This window comes from Mytilus trossulus, chromosome 14, assembly GCF_036588685.1.
Source record: "Mytilus trossulus isolate FHL-02 chromosome 14, PNRI_Mtr1.1.1.hap1, whole genome shotgun sequence".
In the NCBI taxonomy this organism is placed as follows: Eukaryota; Metazoa; Mollusca; class Bivalvia; order Mytilida; family Mytilidae; genus Mytilus; species Mytilus trossulus.
The window spans coordinates 16,458,123-16,485,012 of NC_086386.1; the positions used below are offsets into that span (position 1 = coordinate 16,458,123).

At 31.3% G+C, this 26,890-nt stretch overlaps 3 protein-coding genes across 6 annotated transcripts in view; 1 reads left to right on the forward strand and 2 right to left on the reverse strand.

Annotated features, from left to right (window-relative positions):
* The window catches only part of LOC134696665 (rho GTPase-activating protein 7-like), a 118,097-nt gene extending 97,019 nt beyond the window's left edge, over positions 1 to 21,078 (reverse strand). The window contains exons 1-6 of one of the 2 annotated variants that reach the window (XM_063558581.1): positions 21,061 to 21,078; positions 19,545 to 19,628; positions 18,176 to 18,281; positions 12,108 to 12,227; positions 9,835 to 9,901; positions 1,657 to 1,970 (exon numbers count right to left, since the gene is read on the reverse strand). The gene's annotated coding sequence lies outside the window, so the exon portion shown is untranslated. Of the gene's footprint in view, positions 1 to 1,656; positions 1,971 to 9,834; positions 9,902 to 12,107; positions 12,228 to 18,175; positions 18,282 to 19,544; positions 19,629 to 21,042 lie in introns of both variants that reach the window. The other variant, XM_063558580.1, reaches the window with a different exon arrangement.
* On the reverse strand, positions 1,864 to 23,294 carry LOC134697517 (uncharacterized). The gene is made up of 3 exons (XM_063559796.1): positions 23,115 to 23,294; positions 21,847 to 22,022; positions 1,864 to 1,970 (listed from the first exon to the last, which is right to left on the reverse strand). Exons 1-3 carry the CDS (start codon positions 23,225 to 23,227, stop codon positions 1,864 to 1,866), a joined length of 396 nt encoding a protein of 131 aa, XP_063415866.1. The 5' UTR covers positions 23,228 to 23,294.
* The window catches only part of LOC134696666 (armadillo repeat-containing protein 3-like), a 34,126-nt gene continuing 28,324 nt past the window's right edge, over positions 21,089 to 26,890 (forward strand). For all 3 annotated transcript variants that reach the window (XM_063558584.1, XM_063558586.1, XM_063558585.1), the window contains exons 1-2: positions 21,089 to 21,238; positions 25,912 to 25,961. In XM_063558584.1, coding sequence (XP_063414654.1) covers positions 25,914 to 25,961 — 48 coding nt within the window. In that variant the 5' untranslated portion in view covers positions 21,089 to 21,238; positions 25,912 to 25,913. The remainder of the gene's footprint in view (positions 21,239 to 25,911; positions 25,962 to 26,890) is intronic.

The following is a 26,890-nucleotide window of genomic DNA, read 5'->3' on the forward strand; positions in this document are numbered from 1 at the left end:
TTTAATTTTAATTGTGTTTTTGTTTTTATGGCTTTTATTAATTTTAATAGTTATTCACTTTTAGTGTAATACAATTTGGATGGAGAAGTTTTGAAATACTGAATTTGATTTAAATGACTTGTAGAAAGGTCCCTCGGTTTCAGTTAAAATGACCACTGTTTAATTATCCATGTAGTAGCCTTAAACCTTGACATAAAGTTGTCAAGACCTGACATGCACACTGAGGGTATATAACCACCCATATCATACCACACCTGGACAGTGTTTGTATAGTTGATCTGTTCTATAATCAATGGTCAAATATTAATAGTTGTTATACTGTCCATAGAATTGTGATTTAACACAGAAAACTGCTGCAAATGCCAATAATTGCTCCTGTTTGATATGTGTGCTGAAGAGCATGACATTACTGTAGTGTGTTCAGTAAAGTTTACAGTACAAAAAATGCAAAGTAAATGTAGCTTTTAACATGTTTAATGTTCCCTGTGTTTTTAGTTTATTGCTAGAGCGCATTCAGACTTTATGGAAAAGGGGTATCTTTGTTGTAATAGTGAACAAATTTCCAGTAAAGCAAAGTCAAACTCTTTTTACAACTTCATACCAAAAACATTATACTTTTCCCAATAAAGTCAATGAAAGTGGTATAGAACTAAATCATATTATTTTTTTATGAAGGGTGTACCTACAAGTCAATTCCTGAAGCTGTTCTTGCTTTGCTCTGATCAGCCTCCAGCACTTTTATGGTGACCAAATCAACAGAGCATCTGATCACCACACTGACCATTTGACCAGTTCTTTAATACTAACAAATTAAATGTTAAGTTGTGGACCAAATATATATTTTTTCGGTAGAAATGGTAGAGTGGTGGTAAAATACATGTACCATAGCGATCTATGTAAGTTGCAACAGATTTTTTACCACAAATTCTTTATTTTTTGCTTATCCAATCTTTATAAACCTGCTTTTCAAATAACTTTTATGTTAAACATGTTAACATGCATGTTTCTTGGCAAAATATGAAAATCTTATCAAGATGTCTGCACTATGAATGAATCTGATAAATATTTTTTCTCATGGAAATCAGACAAAGACTTGATCTAGATGTAAAATCCTGGTGAGAACTTTATATCAACAGCCACTGTTTCAAGCTGTGATTTATACCAGTACATAGTCAATGGAATAATGCTTCAACACAGAAGAGTGAGATATGGCCTGCAGAACAGTTAAATTTACTGTAACAGAACAAGGCCAACCTCCAATTTAAACTCTGCATTTATTTTTTTTCAATAAAGAAAACTATATTTCCTATTTTTTTTAAATAAAGAAAACTATATTTCCAATAAGTTGGTAAAATGTTGTGGGGCTTTTGTGTTTTTTTTTATTTTTTATTTTTTTTCAAAATTTTGTACATCTGGTTTTATTCGCATGTTTATCCATTTTTATTCGTGTGATATATCATGTATATATATAGTTATTTAGTTTTTACTCCAATAGTTCAGACAGCCATGATAGCTACATGAACTATCCATTAAAGAGTCACATATATATGCAAGCTGAAGCATACTTATTCTGTTAAAATACATTTTTCATTTATCTAAAGCTACTTAGATGGTTTTAGGCTAATTTTAAAAACATTTTTTTCTTTAAAAACTTACCAGTATTATAAATCATTCTTCACAAAATGAACAGTTAAATCCCTTCCTGAAGAGGTGTAAAATATTGACACAATTTTTTTATCCTCTGTAATTTCCACTGTTAAAATAGCAGCCCCCAATTATGGGATAATAATACAATAAAGCTAAAAGCTGTCAGTCCAAACAAAAGCAGTATCACGTTCACTGAGGGTCAATAGATCAATGTATTCATACAAGGCCTGATGTCACATGATTAACGATGAGGGACATATACAGTGGCTGACTCTCATCTGCTTTGTCCTCGTAGAAATCTGTTCTGTAATTGGGGCAAAAGTCTGAAAAATACAACAACACAATTGATTTGAAGTTTGAAAAGGCACATACAAAATTACTAGTTTTTTTATGTTTAAATTACTAGTACTTCACAATCAATATCACTTCAAGCAGATTTCGGTAAAATTTGATACTTTGTTGCAATCAATCATTACAACCTTAAAAGAAATTGCTACTGCTTTGTAAGTGACGTTTATGACAAAGAAAAGTCAGATAATGAATGCTTAACCTTAAAATATGTGCCTGAAAGTAAAAAACAATAATGTTTGAATAACTTGTTCCTTAGTGTTGCAGATGTTGCGCACTACAGCAAAAAGCTAGTTTTCTAATTCAAGTCAACAATTTTACCACGCTAGAATTCCTCACGCTAATGAAAATTCCCAATCTAATGTAAGCATACAATAATAAGTTTTACTAATAAAATGAATATGTGACAGTGTATAGCTGATACCTCATTTACAGATAATATCAATTGTTATTTCTGCTAATGAACGAGATTCATCCCCTATCAATATCTATATTAGTATAATTTATAATGTAAATGAAGAATAGATATTACTAATATCGTAATTATTATTGGATATGATACGTGATATATAAATCGTTTCTCTTTACAAAATATGTCCGTGTCATAATTTGAGCTAATATTGGAAGTCAATATATTGTAATAGTGCTGGGTTTGTATTGTACAGGCATATCATTGTCATAATAGCCTCCAGTCATCATATTTTGACAGTACAAAAGGATTTTAACAATACAATAATGTTAGTACACAAAATAATATCGTAACATTTCTACGTGCTTTATACCAGACTTGTAAGTTTTAGTAAACTTGGTTTGTAATGTTTGGCTAGATCATAGTGGACAATATATATAAAAGTAAGGAGATGTAGTATAATAAAGTTTGAAAAACTTGTTCCTCAGTTTTGCAGATGTTACCGACTACAGCAAAAAGCTAGTTTTCTAATTTAAGTCAACAATTTTTCCAACCCTCTTCAAAATGCTAGAATTCCTCACGTTAATGAAAATTCCCAATCTAATGTAAGCATACAAGTTTTACTAATACAATGACTATGTGACAGTGTGTAGATGATACCTCATTTACAGATAATATCAATTGTTATTTTTGCTAATGAACAAGATTCATCCCCTATCAATATCTATATTAGTATAATTTATAATGTAAATGAAGAATGGATATTACTAATATCGTAATTATTATTGGATATGATACGTGATATATAAATCGTTTCTCTTTACAAAATATGTCCGTGTCATAATTTGAGCTAATATTGGAAGTCAATATATTGTAATAGTGCTGGGTTTGTATTGTACAGGTATATCATTGTCATAATAGCCTCCAGTCATCATACCTTGACAGTACAAAAGGTTTTTAACAATACATTAATGTTAGTACACAAAATAATATCGTAACATTTCTACGTGCTTTATCAGACTTCTAAGTTTTAGTAAACTTGGTTTGTAATGTTTGGCTAGATCATAATGGACAACATATATATAAAAGTAAGGAGATGTAGTATGATTGCCAATGAGCATGATAAAACTGCTATTCATTGGAGTTCAAATGAAGTGAATATAAGCAATACATTCCTTTTATATAGATATAGGAAGATATGTACTATGAGTGTCAATGAGACGACTCTCCATCCAAGTAACAATTTATGAAAGTAAACCATTATAGGTCAAGGTACTGCCTTCAAAACTGAGCCCCAAAAGGTACCATAGATGCCAACCCCCTTTAGACACAATCAGTAACAAACTGTCAAATTTTCCGTATTTTTGAAATGTTTTCAGTAATCATTCATAAACGTGCATTTATCGATAAAAATTACTGACAAGTGGTTGCATAGTGATGTGCACTAAAATTTGTCGTTTAACATGTTGTCCATTAATTAATTGTTCAGATGTTCTCGACTCCTACATTTTCGTTTTGTCAAGAAGTAGAGAAAGGGGAAATGCAAGTTTGTCTTTTCGGAAGTCAGTTAGTTACTCAACAATAGGTTGATAACTCCCGAGAAACCAGAAGCATTCCATTGGCGTTTTCTAAATACCCGACCAGGACAGAAAAGTAATGGTAAAAATCCGAGTTTTACAAAATTGAACGGAGATGATTGGTAATCCGTAACTATTTGACTTTGACCGTAATAGCGTAATTTTTATCGCAAAATCGGAAAAACTACGCAAAAATCGTAATGGTTGGCATCTATGAAGGTACTAGTGAAAAAACATTCAAACTGGAAAACCAACAGTTTAATCTATATAAAAATGAGAAACGAGAAATACTATGTACTTTTATACATGAAAGACTCAACATTAACTATTGGCTCTAAAAAAAATATTCTTTTTTCAAGCATCTTTAAATCTTTTCCAACCATACATGAATATAAATATTCTTACCTCAGAAATAAAGAATTTATATCCAATTACAAAATACAAGTATACTTTGAAAATAATTCCAGTATATATCATAAAACTGTGACATGTACTAAAACAAAAGAGATCAATTCAGAACTAATAAATCTTTCGACACTGAATTTTAAAAATCTGCTAGGACATACACTGAAATAACACTTGAATAAGAACCACTGTAGACTGGTTTCCTGTTGTTATGAGACTGAACATGCTTTAAATCCATTAACTTTGGGGAACAACTGCTTCCTCTTATCAACACTCTCCCACAAGTGGTTATTCACCCGCTTACATATGGTAGCCAGAAATTACATTACAATTATATTCTGACATGGAACTAATTCACAACTTCTGCAAGTTTTGAAAGTGTTATGTAAATTAGATGACTTGCTGAGGGGGAGATGTATACATTAATCGAACATAAATTGTTTCTCTATGTTGAAACCATTGTATCAAAAGTAATCATGATTTTCAAAAAGCTAGGGCTAATTATGGAAGTAATTAACTAGTCCACAATGGAATCTTGAAATCATTGAAAATGCATTTAAATGAATCAAAGACTAATATGTTTAATAGTCCCCACTACAGTCAACACTTTGCCTCACGTTCAAAACATTCAGGTAAATGGACTTCTCCTTAATTTCAATGCAGCATTTGAAAATCGTAAAAAATGTAAAAATAACAGCTGTTATTTAAACTCATGTGTCAAGGCTTTAAGTATGTATTATCTTATCTTACATTTCGCAAGTGCCTATAAATACCTGTTTTTCAAATCTCATTTTATTACTTATACTTGAAACACAGAAAATTTTATCCATGAATGAAATAGAAATTTAATCCCATGACAAAATGAAAATCAAAAGGAGATCAAAGCAGACCTAATCTAAATAACAATTACTTAAATCCTCATAATGATTGTGTCAGTTTTGTTTTCTTATATCATAAAGGATTATTATTTAAAGATTTGTAACAGATAATGTAGATTTAATCCAATTACACAGGCTATTTACCAACAGTTATATAATTAAGTACCTAAATAGTGTCCACTCATTCTACATCAAATCGGAGATGATAAAAAGGTATTTGAAAGACCAAAAGTACCGATATAGTATATGGCTTGATAAAAGTATGAAGAATCAAGAATGTCAGAGGTGGTTTTTCAGAAAGAAATCAAAAGATTTGTGTATGCAATAGTCATATTGATTCCTGAAGATAATACATGTAGAACAAACAAATATCAAACACACAAAAGGATACCCCACACCCTTGAAAAGTCCATGTTTTGCTAAGAGAAACCAAAGGCAGATTTAGGGGGGCCCGGGGCGCCTGCCCCCCCCCCCTTTTAGGAAAAAAAATGGTTGCTTATATAGGGAATCACTGAAGCGTGACTGGAGCAGGCTTCTCTTAGGAAGTCAGTGGGCCCCCACTTATGATAATTTATGGATCCGCAAGTCAAAACATCCACAATATAATCCCAATATAAGTATATACAAGAAGCACAATTGCATCAAATGATTAAGATTCAGAAAATTTCTTTAAATTCTGTCTAGAGGTGAAGGAGCAGTGAATAGAAATGTGTGCTATGAAAATTTAAACGTTGGACAGTGGATGTGGAGCATTAGCATGGAATAGTGGTAAACTGTAAATATGTGAATCAGTGCATATTTGACAGACTGAGTGGATACAACTGTTCCCATTAATAAATTTGACAACCTATTTCATTATTTATCAAATAGGCCTATAAAAAACTTAAAACAGAGATAGTTATCAGAACATCCCCATGATAAACTTTTATCAAGCATCTATAGTATATTTTTATCTATGTGAAGATTTACATCTTAACCTACATCGTATATAAAGTTTTGACATGTAGAGTTTTGTATTAGTGAGGTGAACAAAGTATGCTATAAATCCTATGTTTACCTGACTGGCTAATCTACCTATAATTTTCATATCTTATCATTAATTTACATTTATTTATGACATTGTTAAAAGTTTAAGATCTTTTGTGAACATTTTGAGTTTTTCAATATTAATTATTGAAAATGATGAGAGCACTGGTAATTTAAGAACTTTGATCTGATACATGTCCTTCTAAAATGCAAGGACAGCCCTCTAGTCAAAGAAAACTACCAGTTTTAAAGATCAACTTTGAAAAAAACTTTGAGATTGTGTATATGTAGGACATGAATGCATGATGCCCCCACTAGCATATACAGTTATAAAAGATCATAACTCCAGACCGGTAAAAGTTACGCTACTCAAATTCAAATTTTATCTGTGCATAAGTTTCATACCATTAGGTTGAGACAAACTGAAGTTAGAGAATAGAAACTCAATTTTGGGATGTAATGAAAGATGTTTCGAAGTACGGATGGGCAGCCTGACAGACCCACAAGGGTATAACTTGAAGCCCCCTCCTACCTAGTGTGTGTATACAAAAATTGAAAAATAGAGTTTCCTTTGCTCAACACCCAGATGGAATTAATCACTTTTTGCATATTTTGAATGGACAAATCAGGCTTGTTGGTTTGATCTTCTTCCAACAAGACTTAACAATAAAATAAATTTTGGCATCCAATTAAAGCAGACCGGGTTTGAGTATGCAATGAATATTGCACTGAATGCACACACATGCTATGGTTGTGTTATTGACTTTTCTTACTTTTTAAATCTGGTGTGCATTTCAATTATAACAATAGACAATACAAAGCAGAGCAAAACAAAACAAAAAACATGTTGTGCTTGATGCCTTTCAAAAATTTCAAATTGAATTCTAATAGTTCAAACAAAAATAATTCATCCATAATCACCAACTATTTTTGCCATTCCAATATGTTACAAGTATCAATTCTCCCACTTAAGCTGCCTTTCTGCAAACTACATATGCTGTTACTAATACCAAAGGTTAAATGAAGATTAAAACAAGCCATTGTTTAGATTATAGGCGTAATAATGTTAACATTGCTTTCCAGATCAATATAAACATTCTTCAGGAATCACTAATTACTTTTCAAAATTTACCACTTCTAACTTTAAAGATTCCAAGCCAAACAAAACATGCTTAAGTAAAATATCAACAAAGTGTTTATAAGAGCTACTCTTCAGAAATAACCAGTAAAACTCTGGTTTTCAAAGTTGACCACCTTTAATCTAGACAGAATGATAACTCATTCCTCCTAGAGCTGCAAAAACTTAGATTGTATCATTCCAAGATAAATTTATGTACTGTTACAACTTAAGTGATTTTATTCTTTTTGTGAAACAATTGAGTCTATTTGTTCTTAAAACAGTGAATCAGAAAATATTTTTCACTTTAATATATTTTTATTTTGCAAAAATTATTGAAAATAGTTTTAAAAACAAAAATTTGTCCATAGTACATGGATGCTCCATACAAACTATCATTTCCTATGTTCAGTGGACCATGAAATTGGGATAAAAACTATTAATTAGCATTAAAATTAGAAAGATCATTATCATAGGGAACATGTGTACTAAGTTTCAAGTTGATTGCACTTCAGCGTCATCAAAAACTACCACGATCAAAAACTTTAACCAAAACTTTCACCTTAAGCTAGACAGATGGACAAATGAATGGATGAATGAAAGAATGTTTAAACAGACACACAGACCCTAAAACATAATGCCCCTTAGGGCTAAGTGGGGCATAAAATGTAACTTGCTTCATGTTAACATTTGTCCACTGTAAAATACACCTGGTTTGCTGAGAACCAAAATACCAATATCTTAAGAAGAATGGCCTTAACTTCCTTTTTCTATTAAAAATCTGTTGAATAATTGATGTTTTTGTTGTGGTTTTCAATTTCCACCTGACATTGTTAGCAACCATGATGGAGGCTGAAGGTAGGGAAATAAAGATATAATACATCTATCTGTCATCCAGAAATTTATCAAAAATAATCAAGGAAAGAATAAAAGTTCTCGCATAAAAATTGACTTCAAATTATAATTTTTCTACAAGCTAGTAATAAATTTTTATAGCTTATATTTGCAGTTCGTGAATAGTTTAGGTTGGTGACTAGAATTTTCAAACCATCAGTAAGTAGCTTAAGTCAAGTTGTAATACATTAGACTTCAAATCTTAGATTTTTGTTTGACAAGTACAAAATAAGACGTCAACCCCCACCCTCAAACATAATTATTGCATACTAAATGCCTAAAGTCTATAGAACCAAAAATTTGTGCCCTGAGAAATCAATGCTGTGCAAGAAAATTTATTCTGCAAACATATCAGCAAAAAACTTTTTTTCAGATTTTTAGTTTCCACTTTGACGTATAAGTTATATATATATGGTTATCTACTAAGTAAACAAGTAATCATTACATTAAGTTAAAAACAACACATTCAAGGTCTAAGTCAGCTGAATATGCTATAATTAAATTTTGTTTACAAAACTGGCAGCTAAGTAGGCCTTAATATGCGTACTTACTATTTTAGGATAAATCTTTTTCACCACCAATCAAAAACTTGTCATGTAGAATTTATATCTTAAACACTGACCAGATATCAGGTATTAGGACACGATTTATCAACGTTAACCAATTTTTCCCAAATTATTTGTGGACCGATTAAAACCTTAATCTCTGAGAGGGTGTTTAGAGTGGCCAATGTACCATATGTCATGGAATGTCACTTTACTGATAAGATACAGGTCTACGATGATACAATGAGTAATCTCCCCTCTACATATTAAAAGTCACATCTAAATCCCTCTGCATACAGATGACATTGACAGCTTAAACTACAATAAGGTGTTGCTAGGTTGTGCATAATAATAAGATAGTTTGGAACTTATAAAGCATTTAGTTTCCTCTTTTCTTGCCTTTAATAAACAATATGCAGTATCTTCTTACGTCAAGAAAATAGATTTTTGACTTTATGTTCTTTAACCGAAGATTACACACTTACTAAATTCTTTGCAACTCTAACGCAATATTTACTTGAATGCTGAATGGATATATATCATTATGTATATAATATATGAACCATTTTTCTATTAAAAAAAAGGTTTAACTTTTTATGAAATTTTTATAAATATCATTTTTCAAATCTTTATAACATATTTTACTTCCATGCAAAGCTATTTAAGCTTACAATTAAAAATATCATTCTTTTAAAGATACTTACTATAACTACGGTTTCATGAATACTTAGAATGCTATCTTATTTCTAATGCTATTTGTAATAAACTTAACAGTGCCTTCAACATAGTTTTGACTTATAATAGTTCAGTTCTATTTTTGTCTTTGGCTATGAAAGCATCGGAATATTTATCACAAATGAAAATACTTGATATTTACATGTGTTTCTTTGTATTAAACCATGTTTTTAAACAAGTTATTCATGACAGTATGACAATAAAAGTGATCTTAAATGAAAAAGAATTCTTCTTAAATACTTTACAAACTTACCTTTACAAATATAAATTGCTTCGTCACTTGGAAGTTAAATTTTTCTCACTTTTCCATTAACGAAAACCTGTAAAGACATTACACAAACAATTTGATTAAAGAACTTTAATCCCAATTTATTAATTCCGTTAGGTATGTTGGCCACTATTCAGAAAGCTAGCCATAGGGTAGTAATAAGTCTGACCTTAGAGGTTTTACTACTGACCTCAAACAACTGGTGAACAGACAATCGTAATAATGTACTGAATGAAGCTAGGAAAAATAACAATCCCACGGATCATCTACAAATACTTTCAAAATATCATTCATGTTTATTGATATTATGGATAATAAGGTAAACAAAATTATTAGGAGGTAAACAATTTTTTTCCTCTATCACATGCTGAGGTACAAACATCAAACACTGCATTCAATAGTACATGTAGTAAATTACCAGCAATAAGAAATAACAAATTAATAGGATGCATTTTGAGATCTCAAAAAACATGTTTAACCCCACCAACTTTTTGCGCCTGTCCCAAGTCAGGAGCCTCTGGCCTCTGTTAGTCTTTTAGGATTTTAATTTTAGTTAAGTATGACGTACATTATCACTGAACTAGTATATATTTGTTTAGGGGCCAGCTGAAGGATGCCTCTGGGTGCTGGAGTTTCTTGCTGCTTTGAAGACCTATTGGTGACCTTCTGCTGTTGTCTGTTCATTGGTTGGGATGTTGTCTCTTTGACACATTCCCCATTTCCATTCTCAATTTTATCAATGACATAACTGTTTATAAATCATGCTGAATTCCTGATATAATTCAGAACATTGATTGAAGGTGTTTATTGCCACTTTCAGCACACTTGGAAAGATCGTGGTTTCAATATTTTATTGTAGGTGGAAGCAGGAGTACCTATAGAATATCATCAACCTTTAGCAGGAAAACTAATGAAAAAATCTGAGTCCACTTCGTTAGTTAATATTTAAGTTTTAAAGTATTTTTTTTAATACTTGAGAACATTTGTGTTGGCAGAAGTCAGATTTTTGATAATCACTATTAATGCTAAATTGCTACTTTTCAAAATTTTTGGAGATTTATACTTAATAGGAAGACTATATTAGTCTAAACGAGTGGCTGATCCAGAACTTTCCATAAGAGGCTCACTCCAGTCATGCTTCAGTGATTTCCTATGTAATCAACCAAATTTTCCCCATGAAAAATGGGGGGGGGGGGGGGGGGGGGGGTGGAGGGGGAGGTGGTTTGGGCTGGGCTGGGTTCCCTAGGGCCCCAACCTAGATCCACCTATGCTTATAATACAAACTTCTATGTGGTAAATACAAAATAGTACATATTTACACCAAATTCATCTGTAAACAAATAGCCAACTTAAAGATAAGTATTTCATGGCTGTTTTTCCAGAAATCATTCACTTGGCTGACTTTGCATACCGGTAATGTATTTTGAAAGAAGTAATCCTTCATTCTGGTATTCTATCAAATGTGGCTTTCAATGATTTGGTTAAACCAATAAAGAAAGCTTGAATGTACATATGAAATCGAAAAGACAAATATTTTTAAATGTATTATAATTATGAATTAATCTTGCAAAGAAAACAACAAACCTAAACTATTTTTCCAAATAGTAAAGAACAAATATTGAAAAAAGGTCATGGAATAGATTGTCAGTGGATGTTAGATTCTGTGCCTCAAGGGCAAATATAAAGGACTTTTTTTAAGCAAATACACCAAGTAAATAAAAGATAAATATCTCAAAGAAATTCTATTATTTAATAACTACTGACCGAGGATTGTTATAAGCTGACCATTGTGGCCATCTGTTCACTACAGATACAAATTAAAATAATATTGTCTTTATTAATAACATGAAGCCCAAAGGTTATTATTTTAATGCAGGTGGTCAGTATGGCTGGAGACCAATCGCCTCTACAAAATTCAGCTTCAATATGATAGTTAATGATCATTAATTCCACCATTTAAATGGTCCAAATATCATTATTAAATGTAATTCTGACAATTAGCACCTCATTATATACACTGATGATCACACTGAGAAACAAATAATCTGTATACAATCCATCTGGATTTAGTAATGGTTGTATTTAGCAAATCATTATAAACTGTCATCCAATCTGTAAATATCATCCATACCGTTAAATAGATCAATATTTTGTTTCCTCTTTTTAAATGAATCACGAACTATCTGTTTTAAATATATGAAAATTAGTCCTAAAATCATAAAATTTACATAGGATACTTTGTTTACTTATTCACTTACCGTTACTGCTTACTTTAAAGCTGTCTTTTGCAATTCAGAACCAATTTAATATTTCTAAATGTGTCCTCCGTTACTCTATAATGCTAGATCAACACCTATTACACATATTTCTCCTAAGCCCTGTAAAGTCATCAATAAGTTTTATATTAACACTAACACCACAGAAAATTAGCTCAATTAGTCCTACAGAGAGCACAGTGGGCATTGACAAATTGAGACCAAATTACAAATACAAATTCCAATCACCAACCTGTTCCAATTAAAATCGTATTTAGTACCAAATTAGAAACTATTAATGTCATGACAGTACATTAAATTTTACATTAGTACTGGTAAATACCAAATGTTTACCTATCTACCAGTATAGTAAAGGGTCCTGGTATGTACTGATTATTATCTATAATCAGTTTATAGTTAGGTAATATAATTGACAAGAGACTCAAAATTAAATCACCCTAAATAGACATCTTATTAGCAATGTTATAAGATCAGAAATCATTGAGGCTCTGTGTAATATATTTTGTGGTTCATGTCTTATAACCATCAATATTATAGGATCAGAACTAATTTAGACCTCTGTGTAATATTTTATGTGGTTCATGCTGTATTATGATCAATGTTGAAGGATAAAAATTCAATAGACTCTGTATAATATACTAAATATAGTATGTGGTTCAGGGCTGATCTGCATAAAACCACTTAAGTTAGGATATCCAATCAAAGTACTATTTATAGTATATAGGACATGTAGAAAAATCTGTCAGTTGGGAACATATCTTAACTTAAGTAGCTTTAAGCATACAGGGTCCAGGTCTTATTGTCATCTACTTAAGTAGCTTTAAGCATACAGGGTCCAGGTCTTATTGTCATCTACTTAAGTAGCTTAAAGCATACAGGGTCCAGGTCTTATTGTCATCTACTTAAGTAGCTTTAAGCATACAGGGTCCAGGTCTTATTGTCATCTACATGTATGTTGATGGGTCAGAATTTCAGAAATCTTTGAGACTCTGAATAATAATAATAATTTTATTTGCAAAAATACACCCATATGGGTCAAGCAAACACAAATACAACATTTAATACAGACAGTGAAGAATCACAAATATAAACATAAAAAAAACATAGTTATAAATGGTAATTAATGTAGCCTTTGATGGACATGGACCTCATTTTCGCAATTCTAATGATTGCTTTATAAAGTCACCAATTTCTGTCAAAAGCTCAGATTTATAATAAATTGATGTGGTTCATATCTCAATCATTGTACATGTGGAAATTTATTAGAATGTTCAGACCAACAGCGAAAACGAAAACGGTATATTTTACAGGTTTAATATACATTGTGTTTACATGTTATTAATTTGAAGAATTTTTAAAAATACTAGTCTTCTCTGACTGCTAAACAAGTTGTCAACAATGAAGATATTTTATTTTAGTTGCTCCTGATCTTTGTATGTAAGAAAAGGTCATGCAAAGTTTGACACAACTTTAAATCTTTGTTTGAATTCTTTGAAATAATAATTTAACTATAAGAGGTATACATGTCAATAACACATCAACTCAATGACCATGATGACACAAAAATCTAAAACACATCATAACTGATATTTTCTATTAATATATCAAAGAAACATTCTTTTCTGGAAATGTACTAAAATTCTACAATGTTATGGTACAAATATCTCTAATATGATTCTGACCAGTTTTATTCTCATCTACATCTACATCTAAAATCTACATTTTAGGCCAAGCATGAAATTCACTCTTGAATTCAATCTGAGTGTATGTTACCTTCAACAACTAGGATTTAATGTCAAAAAGATTGTCTGTGGCACTTATATTCCAACCCTGTCAGTATAAATGACTATTTCTTATTTTAGGAAGTCCATGAAATGTAATTGAACAGTCTTTGTGTTCTGATATCATCAAACAAAGACTTTTTTTCTGTGTATACATCATAGCCACTTTGTATATTTTCTACAAGTGTCAAAAAATGTCTGGCAGTCATTTGTGTTTAATTATAATGACATTACATGTGTAATTAAAACTTCTGGGAACTTATCCTTTCTGTAAAATACATGAAGTCTCATCAATATTACACAGGAAGTCACAGCATAAACCATCTGTTCTCTTATAATTAACTTTCTTCATTGTGACTCAAAGACCAAGGAATCAACCACATAATGTTAACTTCACATGACCAGAAACATCAAGGGAATTGTGGTGTCACTTATTCCACATGCATCACTTATCTTTATTAATATTTAAAAAAAAAAATCTTCAAGTAAATTATATAATTCCTAATTCAACTGCTTGTTCGTTGTTACCTCCAAATCTTTAGATCTATGAAAGAATCAAGTACTGGAAGACTTTTTAAGTAATTTGAGGGTGATGAAATCCTTTGACTTAATAATTTACAAGTTATATAGCTAGATTACATTTAATGAATTAAAATTATCACAACAAACACTGGCAGAGCAAACAAGTTGGGATATATGTACTATACATGGTGGGGACAAAGGTACATCAATGCCCAAAAAAGGAAAATTAACAATAGGGAACAAAAACCTTCTTCATATTTTTAAAGTAAAGTTTCCCCGTTAAATTGAAATATTTTAATCTAGTAAAGGACAATTATTGCTGTTTATATTTGAGTTATCTAAAATAAGTTCCTTTTGGGTAATTGCATGCTATGGAATCTAAAACAAACGTCTATAGAAATTGGTAACATGTCCATTTAAAATTTCCCCTTTTTAAAAACAACTTCAACAAGTTTAATGCCGTGAAATTGTTTGTCAATATACTGTAAACCAACTGATTTTGTCGAGCGATTTATTTTCACGACTTTCATAGTAAAAAATAACGCGAATATAAATTGTTGTGAATATAAATCGTCGCGAATATGTGAATCTTTGATCTTTCCTTACTAAACTTCATCAATAAATCAGAAAATCGTAAAATCAAATAGTCGCGAAGTGGTCAAGAAGGGTAAAACGCGAAATAAAGTATCTGCGAAAATAAGTTGGTTTGCAGTACTCATATCTGCTGATTATTTGTAAATAGAGAGGAAGTCAACAACAAAGGGACTTGTTAAAGCAAGTCTAACTTGTATGGTATAAACATAAATGTCTTTAGATACTTCCAAGTTCAGATATTCACGTCAGTTGGTCTACCATAAGTATAATACTATGTAATACTGTGATATTATATATATAATTGGTACTTCAAATGTTTTCTTTATGTTGTATTTGCATAAATTGTCATGTTTAATGTGTTTATATCTTGGAATATGCATTGTATCATATGTGCTTTGTCCAATAAAATATTTGAATTTAAAACACTTCCTACACCTATATCTCCATCATGGTCATCTCAGTTCATTCTCCTTAGCCATAAATCATGTCTGTGGTAAATCAATGTTTACTTATTGATGACAGATGGTTGACCATTATATAGAAACTGATACTGTAAAGTAATTACTATCTAATGGTCAGTTCAATGTCCATTACATTGATTAAATCCCCACTAGACAGTTGGTATTACACACAGGTAATTACAAACCTACCTGTAATTGAACTATAGTAGGCCAAGCAAAAATGTTATAACTTGAAATCTGTTCAGGTCAATATTGATGAGGGACGATAGGACGTTTATCGGGACTCCGGGATCAGGTGTTTTTAAGCTCGGGATTTCGAGATTGACCCTTTTTGGATCCGGGAATTCTTTTTATCAAATTTCGGGACCGCGGAATTCCATATTTTTAAGCCTGGGATTTTGGGATTATCGTGTTTTTAAACCCTGGATTTCGGGATCAGGACCTCTCCTACCCCCCTCATTGATTGCATGCTCCTTACTTATTGAATTCAGCAATTCAGTCAAGCAGTCAGAGCAGACAATTTGTATGCGCCCCAGCCCCAGCCCCCCCCCCCCCCCCCCCCCTGGATCCACCTAAGGTCTATGTTGTGATGTTACATTATTGTTTCAGGTAAAGGTGAAGGTGGGTACCTATTTAAAAAACATTTAAAACCGCTGAATTTTTTCGACCTGGTCAGGAACCTGATGTTCAGTGGTTGTCATTTGATGATGTGGTTCATAAGTGTTTGGATGGACAGTTGTCTCATTGGTACAAACACAACATTTTCTTAAAAAGCATACGTATTTCTCTTATGGTTGTGGCCTGATAATGATATCTTGTATACGGAAATATTTCTCATATATCTCACTACAAAAAGTATGATACAAAAAAAATGAAAAGAAACAAATGTGTAAATTTGATTGGTTTATCTAGCATTTCTTTCTTTTGCAATTGTTTGTGTACTGCTTCACAAAAAGTACAATGAATATGAAAGTTATGGTTGGATTTGAAATGCAAGAAAACTAAATATGGCTTTTAATCACCAATAATCAAGATATTTCAAAAACCAAAACTTAAATAATTTAATTTATACAAAAATTCCTGCAAGTGTAAAACATGACAAAATCATTATTTCCATTAAGTCTTGTAGTTTAATAGGAGACCATATGTTATTTATTCCTTGTAGTAAATATTTGATTTGTAGTTCTCTTAGTCTTGACAAATTAGTGTTACTATTTTCTTTGTATTTTATGACTTTTTGATTAATTACAATGATTGAAGCTCACATCAATGATAAATAACCTTTCACTCATTTTGTTTATCTCCTTTTTGTTTGGGAAAGCAATTTATTATACTTTTTTTTCAAAACAAAGACACTTTAAATACTTGATTGAGCAATGAAAACATTTGAATATAATTCAACAGTAATATCAAGTAAGTTTATAGGATGTAAGTGCATTTTTTATCATTAGTTTCAGGGGAGATAACTCAATTCAAATATTTGACAAATTATCATAAATAAAATCTATTTTTAATTGCAGCATTGATATCAAAGTAAGTGAGTGCAATCACATTTTTTAATCATTAGTTTCAGGGGATATTACTCAATTCAATTAAATCATTGTGAATTATCAAAACCACTTCTCATAGTTATATATATTATCTGAATGTTAAGTGCCATCCATGTAAATCTCCATTCTGATTACTAGAAACATTTGTCAGACATAGGAAGTTCAACCTGCAAATCATGCAGTCTTTTACAGTAAATTTTCAAGTTAATTGGAAAAGATAAATCTAAATGATTTCTGCAGTCGGCTATCAGCTGAGACGTTATATCAACATTTGACTGATCAAAGCCCAGTATCAATATAATGTAAAGGTCTGTTTGTTTGTCTTCCATGTTGTTAATTAACAGATTTGGTGTAAGATTACCCAAAGGTGAAGAAAACATACATTATACTGATCAATGATTCTTAGTTTACAGACAAAACACTTCCTTTCATCCAAAATTACCTTACAATAACACCTTACCATGGCAGTCAGAAAAGATAGTTCTGAATGGTGATCTAGTACACAATTCTCATTGAAAATAATAAACAAAGATTCCTTATCAACCCAAATGACCTTGCTGAGATATGTAGAATAATAATAATAATATCCTTCATTTAGAAAGGGCATACTAATTAGTTTCCACTTAAAACTCATTAGGCCTTCAAAAAGTCAGTACAAATTACATCAGTAAATGTGAAAAATACCAAATGATATGGTAAAGGTATTTACAAAATTATGCTGTTTATAGAAGCATGTGAAATTTTTTTTCTTCAAAAGGTATATTGCAATGCAAGCAAAGAATTGTAACTTATAATGTATATATCTAATGATTTTAATACTATGTATAAAAGATCTATGGTGGGTAGTTGTTCTATTGGAAATTATACCACATCTCATTAATTTAACATATATATATTCCTGGAATTTTTTTGGGTAAAATCTTTTGAAATTGTCTGCAAAAATGTCTAATTGTTTTATTCATTTTATTTTAAGAACCTGTTGAACATGTTGAAGAAGAATCTTTTTTTATTGCATATTTATTTGTTTTGGCTAACTAGGTTAATGGTTTACCCTCAATTATGTAAGTGGTTTTATGTTTCAAGGACTACAACAAAAAGATGTAAATGTGTTTTCTATCTACCAAGTCTTAAAAAATTCTTACCTTTTTCAGTGGTTTATTTTCCAGTTTAATTTCAATCAGTTCTGCACAGTATCTATTGAATAATTCACCCTTCACAATCAATTCAACACAGCAATTCTATTTCCGTCTGTATAGAAATCAAAATTTAAACAGAACATTAAATTTATCTTGTGCCAACAAAGAATACAACATTACAACAAAAAGTTGGCAAGGCTATTCCTAAAACTTCAACAATAAAATATCAGAACAGGTGCTTGTTTGTGGCCCATCAAAAACTCAGTATCCCAAACAGTACTAACTAGACATACATCATGTAAATGTTTAAGTATATGGAAATTATTGATATCTGGTGAGGAAATATAGTCAGCAGGGTTCTAAAGTTTAATCTATATAGATTGTCTATCTCCCTGTCTTATCTATAGCCACAAGTCTGGGTCAAGTTATCTCCCCTCAAATTACCTTATTCATAATCTAATTTGCATATTCCAATATTTAAACAGTTGAATAATATTGCTTGTATCAGTTCACTATCTGTATTGATGATGGATTCTAAATAAAAGGTGATAACATGAATGTAATTGATTTATAATCACTTTCAATATTTAACTGTAACCCCTTTTAACCTTAATATCAAGGGAGGGTCCAGGATTTTAGAAATGGGGAGCAAATTGCTATGTATGAATGCTAGGTATATATATAAACAAAATTTGAACAGTTTCCTTATACACTTTCAAGGTTTATATATATCATGGAAAACAAAATTTACAAATATTTTGACAATCAAATTTGGGGGGGGGGGGGGGGGGGGGGCTGGTTGCAGCTGATATACACCCTCTATATCCTCTCCCCTGAATCTTCCCCTGAATCTGCCTTAGAATCAAGTTATTATCCATACTACATATATGTATATGAAAATATCTCATGATATCTTTTTTGACTCCTTTGGCCAACATAAATGTCATCTGTGTCAATAAAAAGTCAAAAAGATCCTGTTATATAAAATGAGGTGATGTGGTATGATGTATATATAATTGGCTGAGAGATCTATAGGCCCATTAAAACGTTTAATCCCGCTGCAAATGTTTGCACCTGTCCTAAGTCAGGATCTGATGTACAGTAGTTGTCGTTTGTTTATGTAATATACATGTTTCTCGTTTCTTGTTTTGTTTATATAGATTAGACCGTTGGTTTTCCCGTTTGAATGGTTTTACACTAGTAATTTTGGGGCCCTTTATAGCTTGTTGTTCGGTGTGAGCCAAGGCTCCGTGTTGAAGGCCGTACTTTAACCTATAATGGTTTAATTTTTAAATTGTTATTTGGATGGAGGGTTGTCTCATTGGCACTCACACCACATCTTCCTATATCTATATACCACATAATATATGCTTACCCTCAAACAAATAAAAGATACTTTGAACATACTGGTCATTCACTTATTCTTATATCTTTCAAACATCCCTTAATACTGGAATTACTGCAAAAAAAATAAGAGCATGGAAATAACTAATATCTTTTTACCAATTTCAAACACAGAAGTCAGATGTAACATATCATTTTTACAGTCTTCACCTGATTGAGACAGGTGCTTCCGTTTATGTAGTATTTATCTACCTACAACAAAAACTCCTGACACAAGCCATGCTGATACACACAAATGGATAAGCTTATCTAAATAGATTCTACAGCTTAATTTTAATATGATTCTCTGCTAAACAAAGTGTTACTATAGTTATGACAATATTTTCATCTTGTGATGCATGTATGCTGCTTACTGCAGTGAAACATATCCCAAGGTTTGAATTACCCTGATATTTTTTTTTAATTCTGTAATGTAAGCAGAGATAATGTTTGATGGATATTCCATTTTTCCATAATTTAATGGTAGCTTTTTATTCAAATAACAGGTCTGAGATACGATAACAATTTCTGTAGATATATTTGGGAAAATTGCATGGGAGAGATTTTGCAATAAAAAAAAAATCGCTTTTCAAAAATTGAGAATATTATTTCTATGCAGAATTAATGTCCTTCAATTTGTTAATATCACCCTACAATGATAAATGCAAGCAAGCATTTTTAGAATTTTACATGTTAAATGTAAAGTTTATAACTTTTGCCATGGCAAAACTTTGATGGTTAGGATGATTTACATTACATTCACCGGAGATTGTTCAGAAAAAGACAGACTAAATTTTATACTAGAAACTAAGATATCAGAAAGAGACAGGCTTGCACATTTTGGGTGTTTTTATTTTGCTACGTCTTTTGGTCTCTGCTGGAAATTTGTCTAGTATTGGCAATTATAGTTACATGTATAATTACCACATCTTCTTATATTTATATGTAACTAAAAACTCTAATAGTTCTGATACAAAAAATGCAATATAGATGCCCATAGCCAGGAATTTCCAATGAATGAATTTTCAAAAGGTTATATATATATGTATCATTTTTGAATCATTTTTCATTGAAATCCGAGCAAAAAAAAATATTTCTGAAATGCCATTAATTAGATACAAGCCTTTTAAGTTCAACTGTACCATATTTGTGTTGCACTCTTCATAAAAAATGTTTCTTAAAATTTGAGATTCTTGAACAAAATTATTAAAAATGAAAACAAAAAAAGTTTTAAATGCTGTGATTCCTGCCACACCCCATGTAACTCAGTTTTTAACAGGTATTTATTTAAGTATTAAAGTATTAAAAATTTAGTAGGGTTTTATAATACAACACTTTAGAAATATTTCTTTCCAAAATTAATTTGAAAATTTATAAATATAAAATATTGGCACTCATGCCACTTAAATATTCATTTAGAGAGGCATTTGTGTCGTTAATTAATCAAATTGTATTGTACATAATGATATGTCTTTAGTTACCCAATTTACCTGTGTATTTACGCTAACCTCGTGGAATTTTCCCGCCATTTGTCAATCAGGTACTTTTGTGTACTACGTCATGAACTACACACCAATATAGGACGTCCTTAGTAACAACACAAGCTTCGGTCAATGGCGGTATAAATATCAGTCAAAACTTATTTGTTTATTGTGGTATCACTTGCCCAGCAATTTATAAAAACAGGTTTGTTGTTTGATGAAAATATTATACCACACCACAAATAAGAAAAAAAATATGATATATGACATTGTATGATATAAAAAGTAAAATGATACAGCGACCTATAGTTGATAATGTTTGTCGTTTTGGACCAGGTTGGTAAAAAAGTGGTCAATACTAGTATTTACCATGCCAGTGGTAAATACCAGGAAATACTGGCAAATACTACTGGTCAATTGAAATTTTAAGTGGTCATTGCTATAAAAACCACTCTCTACCTGGTCAATTACTGTTAGTAATGAAATAATGATTGTTCAAGTCATATTAAATGCATTCATTTCTATTTTTAATTTAAATTCATATATATATATACATACATATAATAAACAGTGATTTAAATTGATTTATTAGTCATGTTAGTACATAATATTAAAGTAAAAGATAAAAACTGTTTCGTCCCTGCCAAGGGTACTCATCAGGTGGCTTTTAAAAGGCTACCACTACAGTTTTGTTTTTCTTTTCTTTTTCCTTTCCTCAAAAGTTTTGGTATCTTGTGGACAGTTGCTTCATTGGCAATCATACCACATCTTCTTTTTTTATATATTTTTTGACATCTGAAAATTAAAACTTACCTGCCAATCTATATACAAAGTAAGCATCAATCTGCTCCTTTGTTATTTTTGGCAGCACCATCTTATGCTCAGCAAGTAACTGCCTAAACCCAGAAACAGGCCATCCAACATCTAATGGTTCTGGTAAGATAACTGGTTCCTCTTGAAAGTTTTTGTTTCTATCATATGCATTCAATCTAAGAAATGGAACAATTCATACACTTGTTATCATCAATGTTACATTTTTTGTCTTTACACTGTCACTGTGCATCAAAATCTACTCAAACATTATTATGATTATAATATTAAGAATAATAATACAATGAAATCTTTGTTCTGATTAATATAAAAATCATGCCAAATTATATACTATGAACAGATACATGTAGGTTTCAAAAATGAATGTAATACATTTACATGCAACCATATTTTCACATAAAAAAATATGTTATTTTTGGAGCTTTCATATCTTCAAAATTAACTATGTCTGCTAAGTGCTTCATTCATTCATATTAGATATTACAGAGAGCCATTTTTAATTGTTCTTCAAAGATATGTACATGTATAAAAAAAATGTTTGTGTGCACAATCAAAGTGCATGTCTGTTTAACAGTGATATTATCATAATATTGGAGGCGTTAATACAAATTGTGTAATCATCCTAGTATCAAAAGTTACACATATTTATATTACCTTAACAAGTAATTTGTTCCCAATGCTAAGTCTGCATGGTCTATACATTATAAGACAAAAAATATCTGTATAGTACCCCTATCTTAAAAATATATATCTTTTGATAAACTTTATAAGATGAGTTTATTCAGTAATGTTGGGACCCCTAAAGCAAAGGAAGGCCAATGATATGACTTTGTTTACCCATTTATTTTATTTTTTAAGGAGGGGGGTATACATTTTTAACAACAAATTAATCAAAGTAGGTAGATCTACACGACAGCTAGTCCAAATAAGTATGATATAGGAAGATGTGGTGTGAGTGCCAATGAGACAACTCTCCATCCAAGTATGATGTCTGGCAAAGCTTTTTTTAATTTTTTAACACAACTAAGATGAAATAAAGAACTATTCTTAAGACTATTCAGCACATGAAAACACTTTATTTGTGAACTATCTACCTATAGATGCCGTTGGGAAAAGTGTTTGTATATGAAAAGCATAGAAAAAAACGTAGGTGACGTATTGACTTTTTTGGCAATGTATTGTAGTTTGGACTGATGTGTTTTTTCGCTTTATAATGGAAGAATCCCAAAATTTTTTACAACATCGTATACCTTTCTATCAGATCTGTCTTTCTCCCTCTTGTAACAGCCCCACGTAACGACAATTCCTTCTTCAAGGCTGGTACAGACCAGGTTATGTAATCACCGCCTCCACCGGAAGCCATGTTGTTTACTTAGTAACCACTTATGGAACCGCAGCGCCGCCTGCCGTGAAAAGCCGTGAATGATCCCTATTAAAAATACCGAAATTCGAGGAAAATTCTGCATAATAGGCGAAAAGTCTCTAAACAAATTGTAAATGAAGATCAAATGAATGGATTCCAACTGTCACAATCTAGACTTGCATTGTTACAATTAATGAATTATTTTATCATGTAACAAGTTGTATGTACATCGCTCATGTTCCAGATACATGTATGAGGGGGGATAGGACCTTTATCACTCCTCTGGGATCGGGTGTTTTTAAGCTCGGGATGTCAATTTAGGACCTCAGGATTTATTGTTTTTTACTCCGGGATTTCGTGATCAGGACCCCTCCTATACCCCTGATGTATACTGTGCAAGATTATAGAGTCTAGTAGAGACCCCTTAATCCATACACCTTATCGCTATTTGTCCGCCATTATTGGACATCACACAGGTTCCTATAAAATTTTGACATCATAACACAAAATATATGACACCACAATGGAAAAGTGATTGCTGTATGACGTCAATAGTTCAAGCGCTGCAGGACAGATTCTTGGCCTTTGGTCAATTGGGAATAGCGATAAGGTGTATTTACAGGCAACTAACGGGCAGTAAATGAAGAGTGTTTTATATTACAAATGAAGCTGAGCGGACCCAAAAATAGTTGATTTGTAAACGTCCCCCATTAGCTGTGTTAGTAAAGTACATGCTCCATTAGTTCAAACATTCATTCATGTACATCCCTGATTACATCAAGTAAACTAATAATACTTTTTCATTACGAACCATGTGCCATGTTTGGCATATATATAAAAGAAGATATGGTATGATTGCCAATGAGACAACTCTTCACAAGAGACCAAATGACACAGAAATTAACAACTATAGGTCACTGTACAGCCTTCAACAATGAGCAAAGCCCATACTGCATAGTTAGCTATAAAAGGCCCCTATATGACAAAGTATAACAATTCAAATGAGAAATCTAATGGCTTAATTAATGTAAAACAAAATATCTAAAAAACAAATATGTATTTAAACATGATTAACAAATGACAACCAATTATAGATGCTAACAGATTGTTTCAAAACAGAAAAAAACATATCCTTAATTTTTTTATCACATGTCATTTTATTTTTTATTTGCCTTTTATTAGAGGAGCATTAAATACAATTACATTACTTTTTGACTTGATATTTTATAAGTGTGCATGAAACTGCTATACCACGTTTCCTTACATTTCCAAATTGAATAAATAATCAAATGAAGAAAAAAATTGTTAAATTTCGTGATTTTTTTTTATGATATCAATGTGGTCTACATATAAACATGTCTTCACACATTGATTTATGATTATGTGGCTTTATACTAGAACACAATAAAATGGTTGATTCAAAAAGATCTTTGGACCTAGCAAGATCTAATTTGCTCTCCCGTGAAAGGGCTCTCACATCATCACGAGATACTGCAAGATCTCATCTGTCATCTCGAGGAACAGGTATCATTGGCAGAGGAAATTAGATGATCATGGTGCATTGTATTAGTAAATTTCTAGGTTTTTTTTTAAAGTTTTAATTTAATTATTTTATTTAGGATTATTGTAGCTGTGGAAAGGATGTACTTATATTTGTTAGTTTTAGTGGGAAAAATACTTAGTTGCAACCATTCTTATTGTATTTTCATGCAGGGGCGGATCCAGCCATTTTCAAAAGGAAAGGGGTTCCAACCCAGGACAAAGGGTGGTTCCACTATATGTCCCCATTCAAATGCATTGATCATCATCCATAAAAAGAGGGGGTTCCAACCCCCCGGAACCCTCCCCCTGGATCCGCCACTGTCATGCTTTATTAAATTTGTGTTTTATGAGAGAAAAAACATACCCTACCAGCCCAGTTATAGAATTTTAGCTTTGATTTTGTTTTCTAGCAAGGTCAACCTATATATTGGTATTTTTTTTTATGAAAACTTCAGAAAGAGGAAGGGCAGGAGGGTTGTAAAAGTACTTGATTTTACAAATGTTTTTGACTACCCACCACAGTCATTGTGAGAATCTAACAATTAATATGATAACCGTTGCTGTTTGTTTGTGTATACATGTACATGTATATTTTCTCAGAGTAGTCAGGTGATGGTGTGGTCAGGTGTTAAATATTGTTGTTATCCTTTATATGTATAATATAGCAATAAACATATATTTGGAGTATATTGACTGGCCAACAGCTTTCAGATAAGGGTCACATGATTCCTTATTAATGTTATCTTAAAAGTTAGAATTTTAGAATGACCTTTAATCAATTAACATAATATAAGGATGCATCTAATTCTTATAGAAAAGAGCAGCCTGTTGCACAAATGTATGTGGCTATAACCTATCTTTTATGGTTTGAAACTTTAATTGAGATGTATGGTCAAGTAATGGAACTTTAGTATTACCTACTATGATATCATTACGGGCCAGTCAATTTATCTAAAGTAAGCCCTCAAGGTATCTGTCCTGCACAAATTGTTTTTAGCGTTAATACCTCTTAGAGGTGAATAATGGCATTTGACATGATTGTTCATCATCACTATAATTTACAAAAAAAGAAAAACATGCATTGAAAAGTCATGGTTAAAAATGTTAAACAATCAACAAACTTATGAATCTTTCTATTTCAGACATGGGAAAGAAAGTAAAGAAGGATGAGAAACCTCCTCCAGATGATGTGGTAAGATAAAGTTGTAAATAAGGAATCATTAAGGCATTCAGTTATAACTTTCTGACTCATCAGGCTGTACTGAAACTAATTTATAAAAAATGCATGTAAAGATGAAATTAAAAAAAAAAGTTTTTGGTGACTGAGGGGTTATGGTAAACATTTTTTTTAATTCATTTGTACAATACAAAAATACAACATTGTTAGATAACTTACATGTACCATATATAACTTGGTGTGTTTGTTTCACCATTTGTATATTCTTATAAATGATTAATCTTTTTAAGTCATGCAACTGGATCATCAATTTTTCATCCAAGTATCAAACTATTCACTAGCTAAGGGCCTAAATTTTTTGTACTGCTACCTAACAGTAACGTTCTAAACACAAATAACCCTCCCATTTGAATTTGTTTCTGAGTTGGTAGAATATTTTTAATTAATTTTTAAATAAAATTGTTCAAAAAGGCATAACAAATTTATTTCTGGAACATGTCAAAAGATTGGGTAAAAGTTTGGAAATTGTTGATGTTTTTGACACATAAAACAAATATTCCTTTCTCTTGCTATGTCAATGCAAAATGACATATATATTTATTATTTCTTACAGTTTGACCCACTATTGGTTGAGAGCAGACAAGCTGGGACTGTGGTCCTTATGTAATATTGACCCATGTTTTATTTCTACCTTTACAGTTTGACCCATTATTGGTTGAGAGCAGACAAGCTGGGACTGTGGTCCTTATGTTATATTGACCCATGTTTTATTTCTTACTTTACAGTTTGACCCATTATTGGTTGAGAGCAGACAAGCTGGGACTGTGGTCCTTATGTTATATTGACCCATGTTTTATTTCTTACTTTACAGTTTGACCCATTATTGGTTGAGAGCAGACAAGCTGGGACTGTGGTCCTTATGTTATATTGACCCATGTTTTATT

Excerpts from the sequence above, each read along its gene's own strand:
- LOC134697517 (XM_063559796.1), bottom strand. The coding sequence starts at position 23,227 with ATGGCTTCCGGTGGAGGCGGTGATTACATAACCTGGTCTGTACCAGCC. Across the intron at positions 22,023-23,114 it reads AAGACAGATCTGATAGAAAG|ATTGAATGCATATGATAGAA; the intron begins GTATACGATGTT and ends TCCATTTCTTAG. Across the intron at positions 1,971-21,846 it reads CTTTGTATATAGATTGGCAG|ACTTTTGCCCCAATTACAGA; the intron begins GTAAGTTTTAAT and ends TGTATTTTTCAG.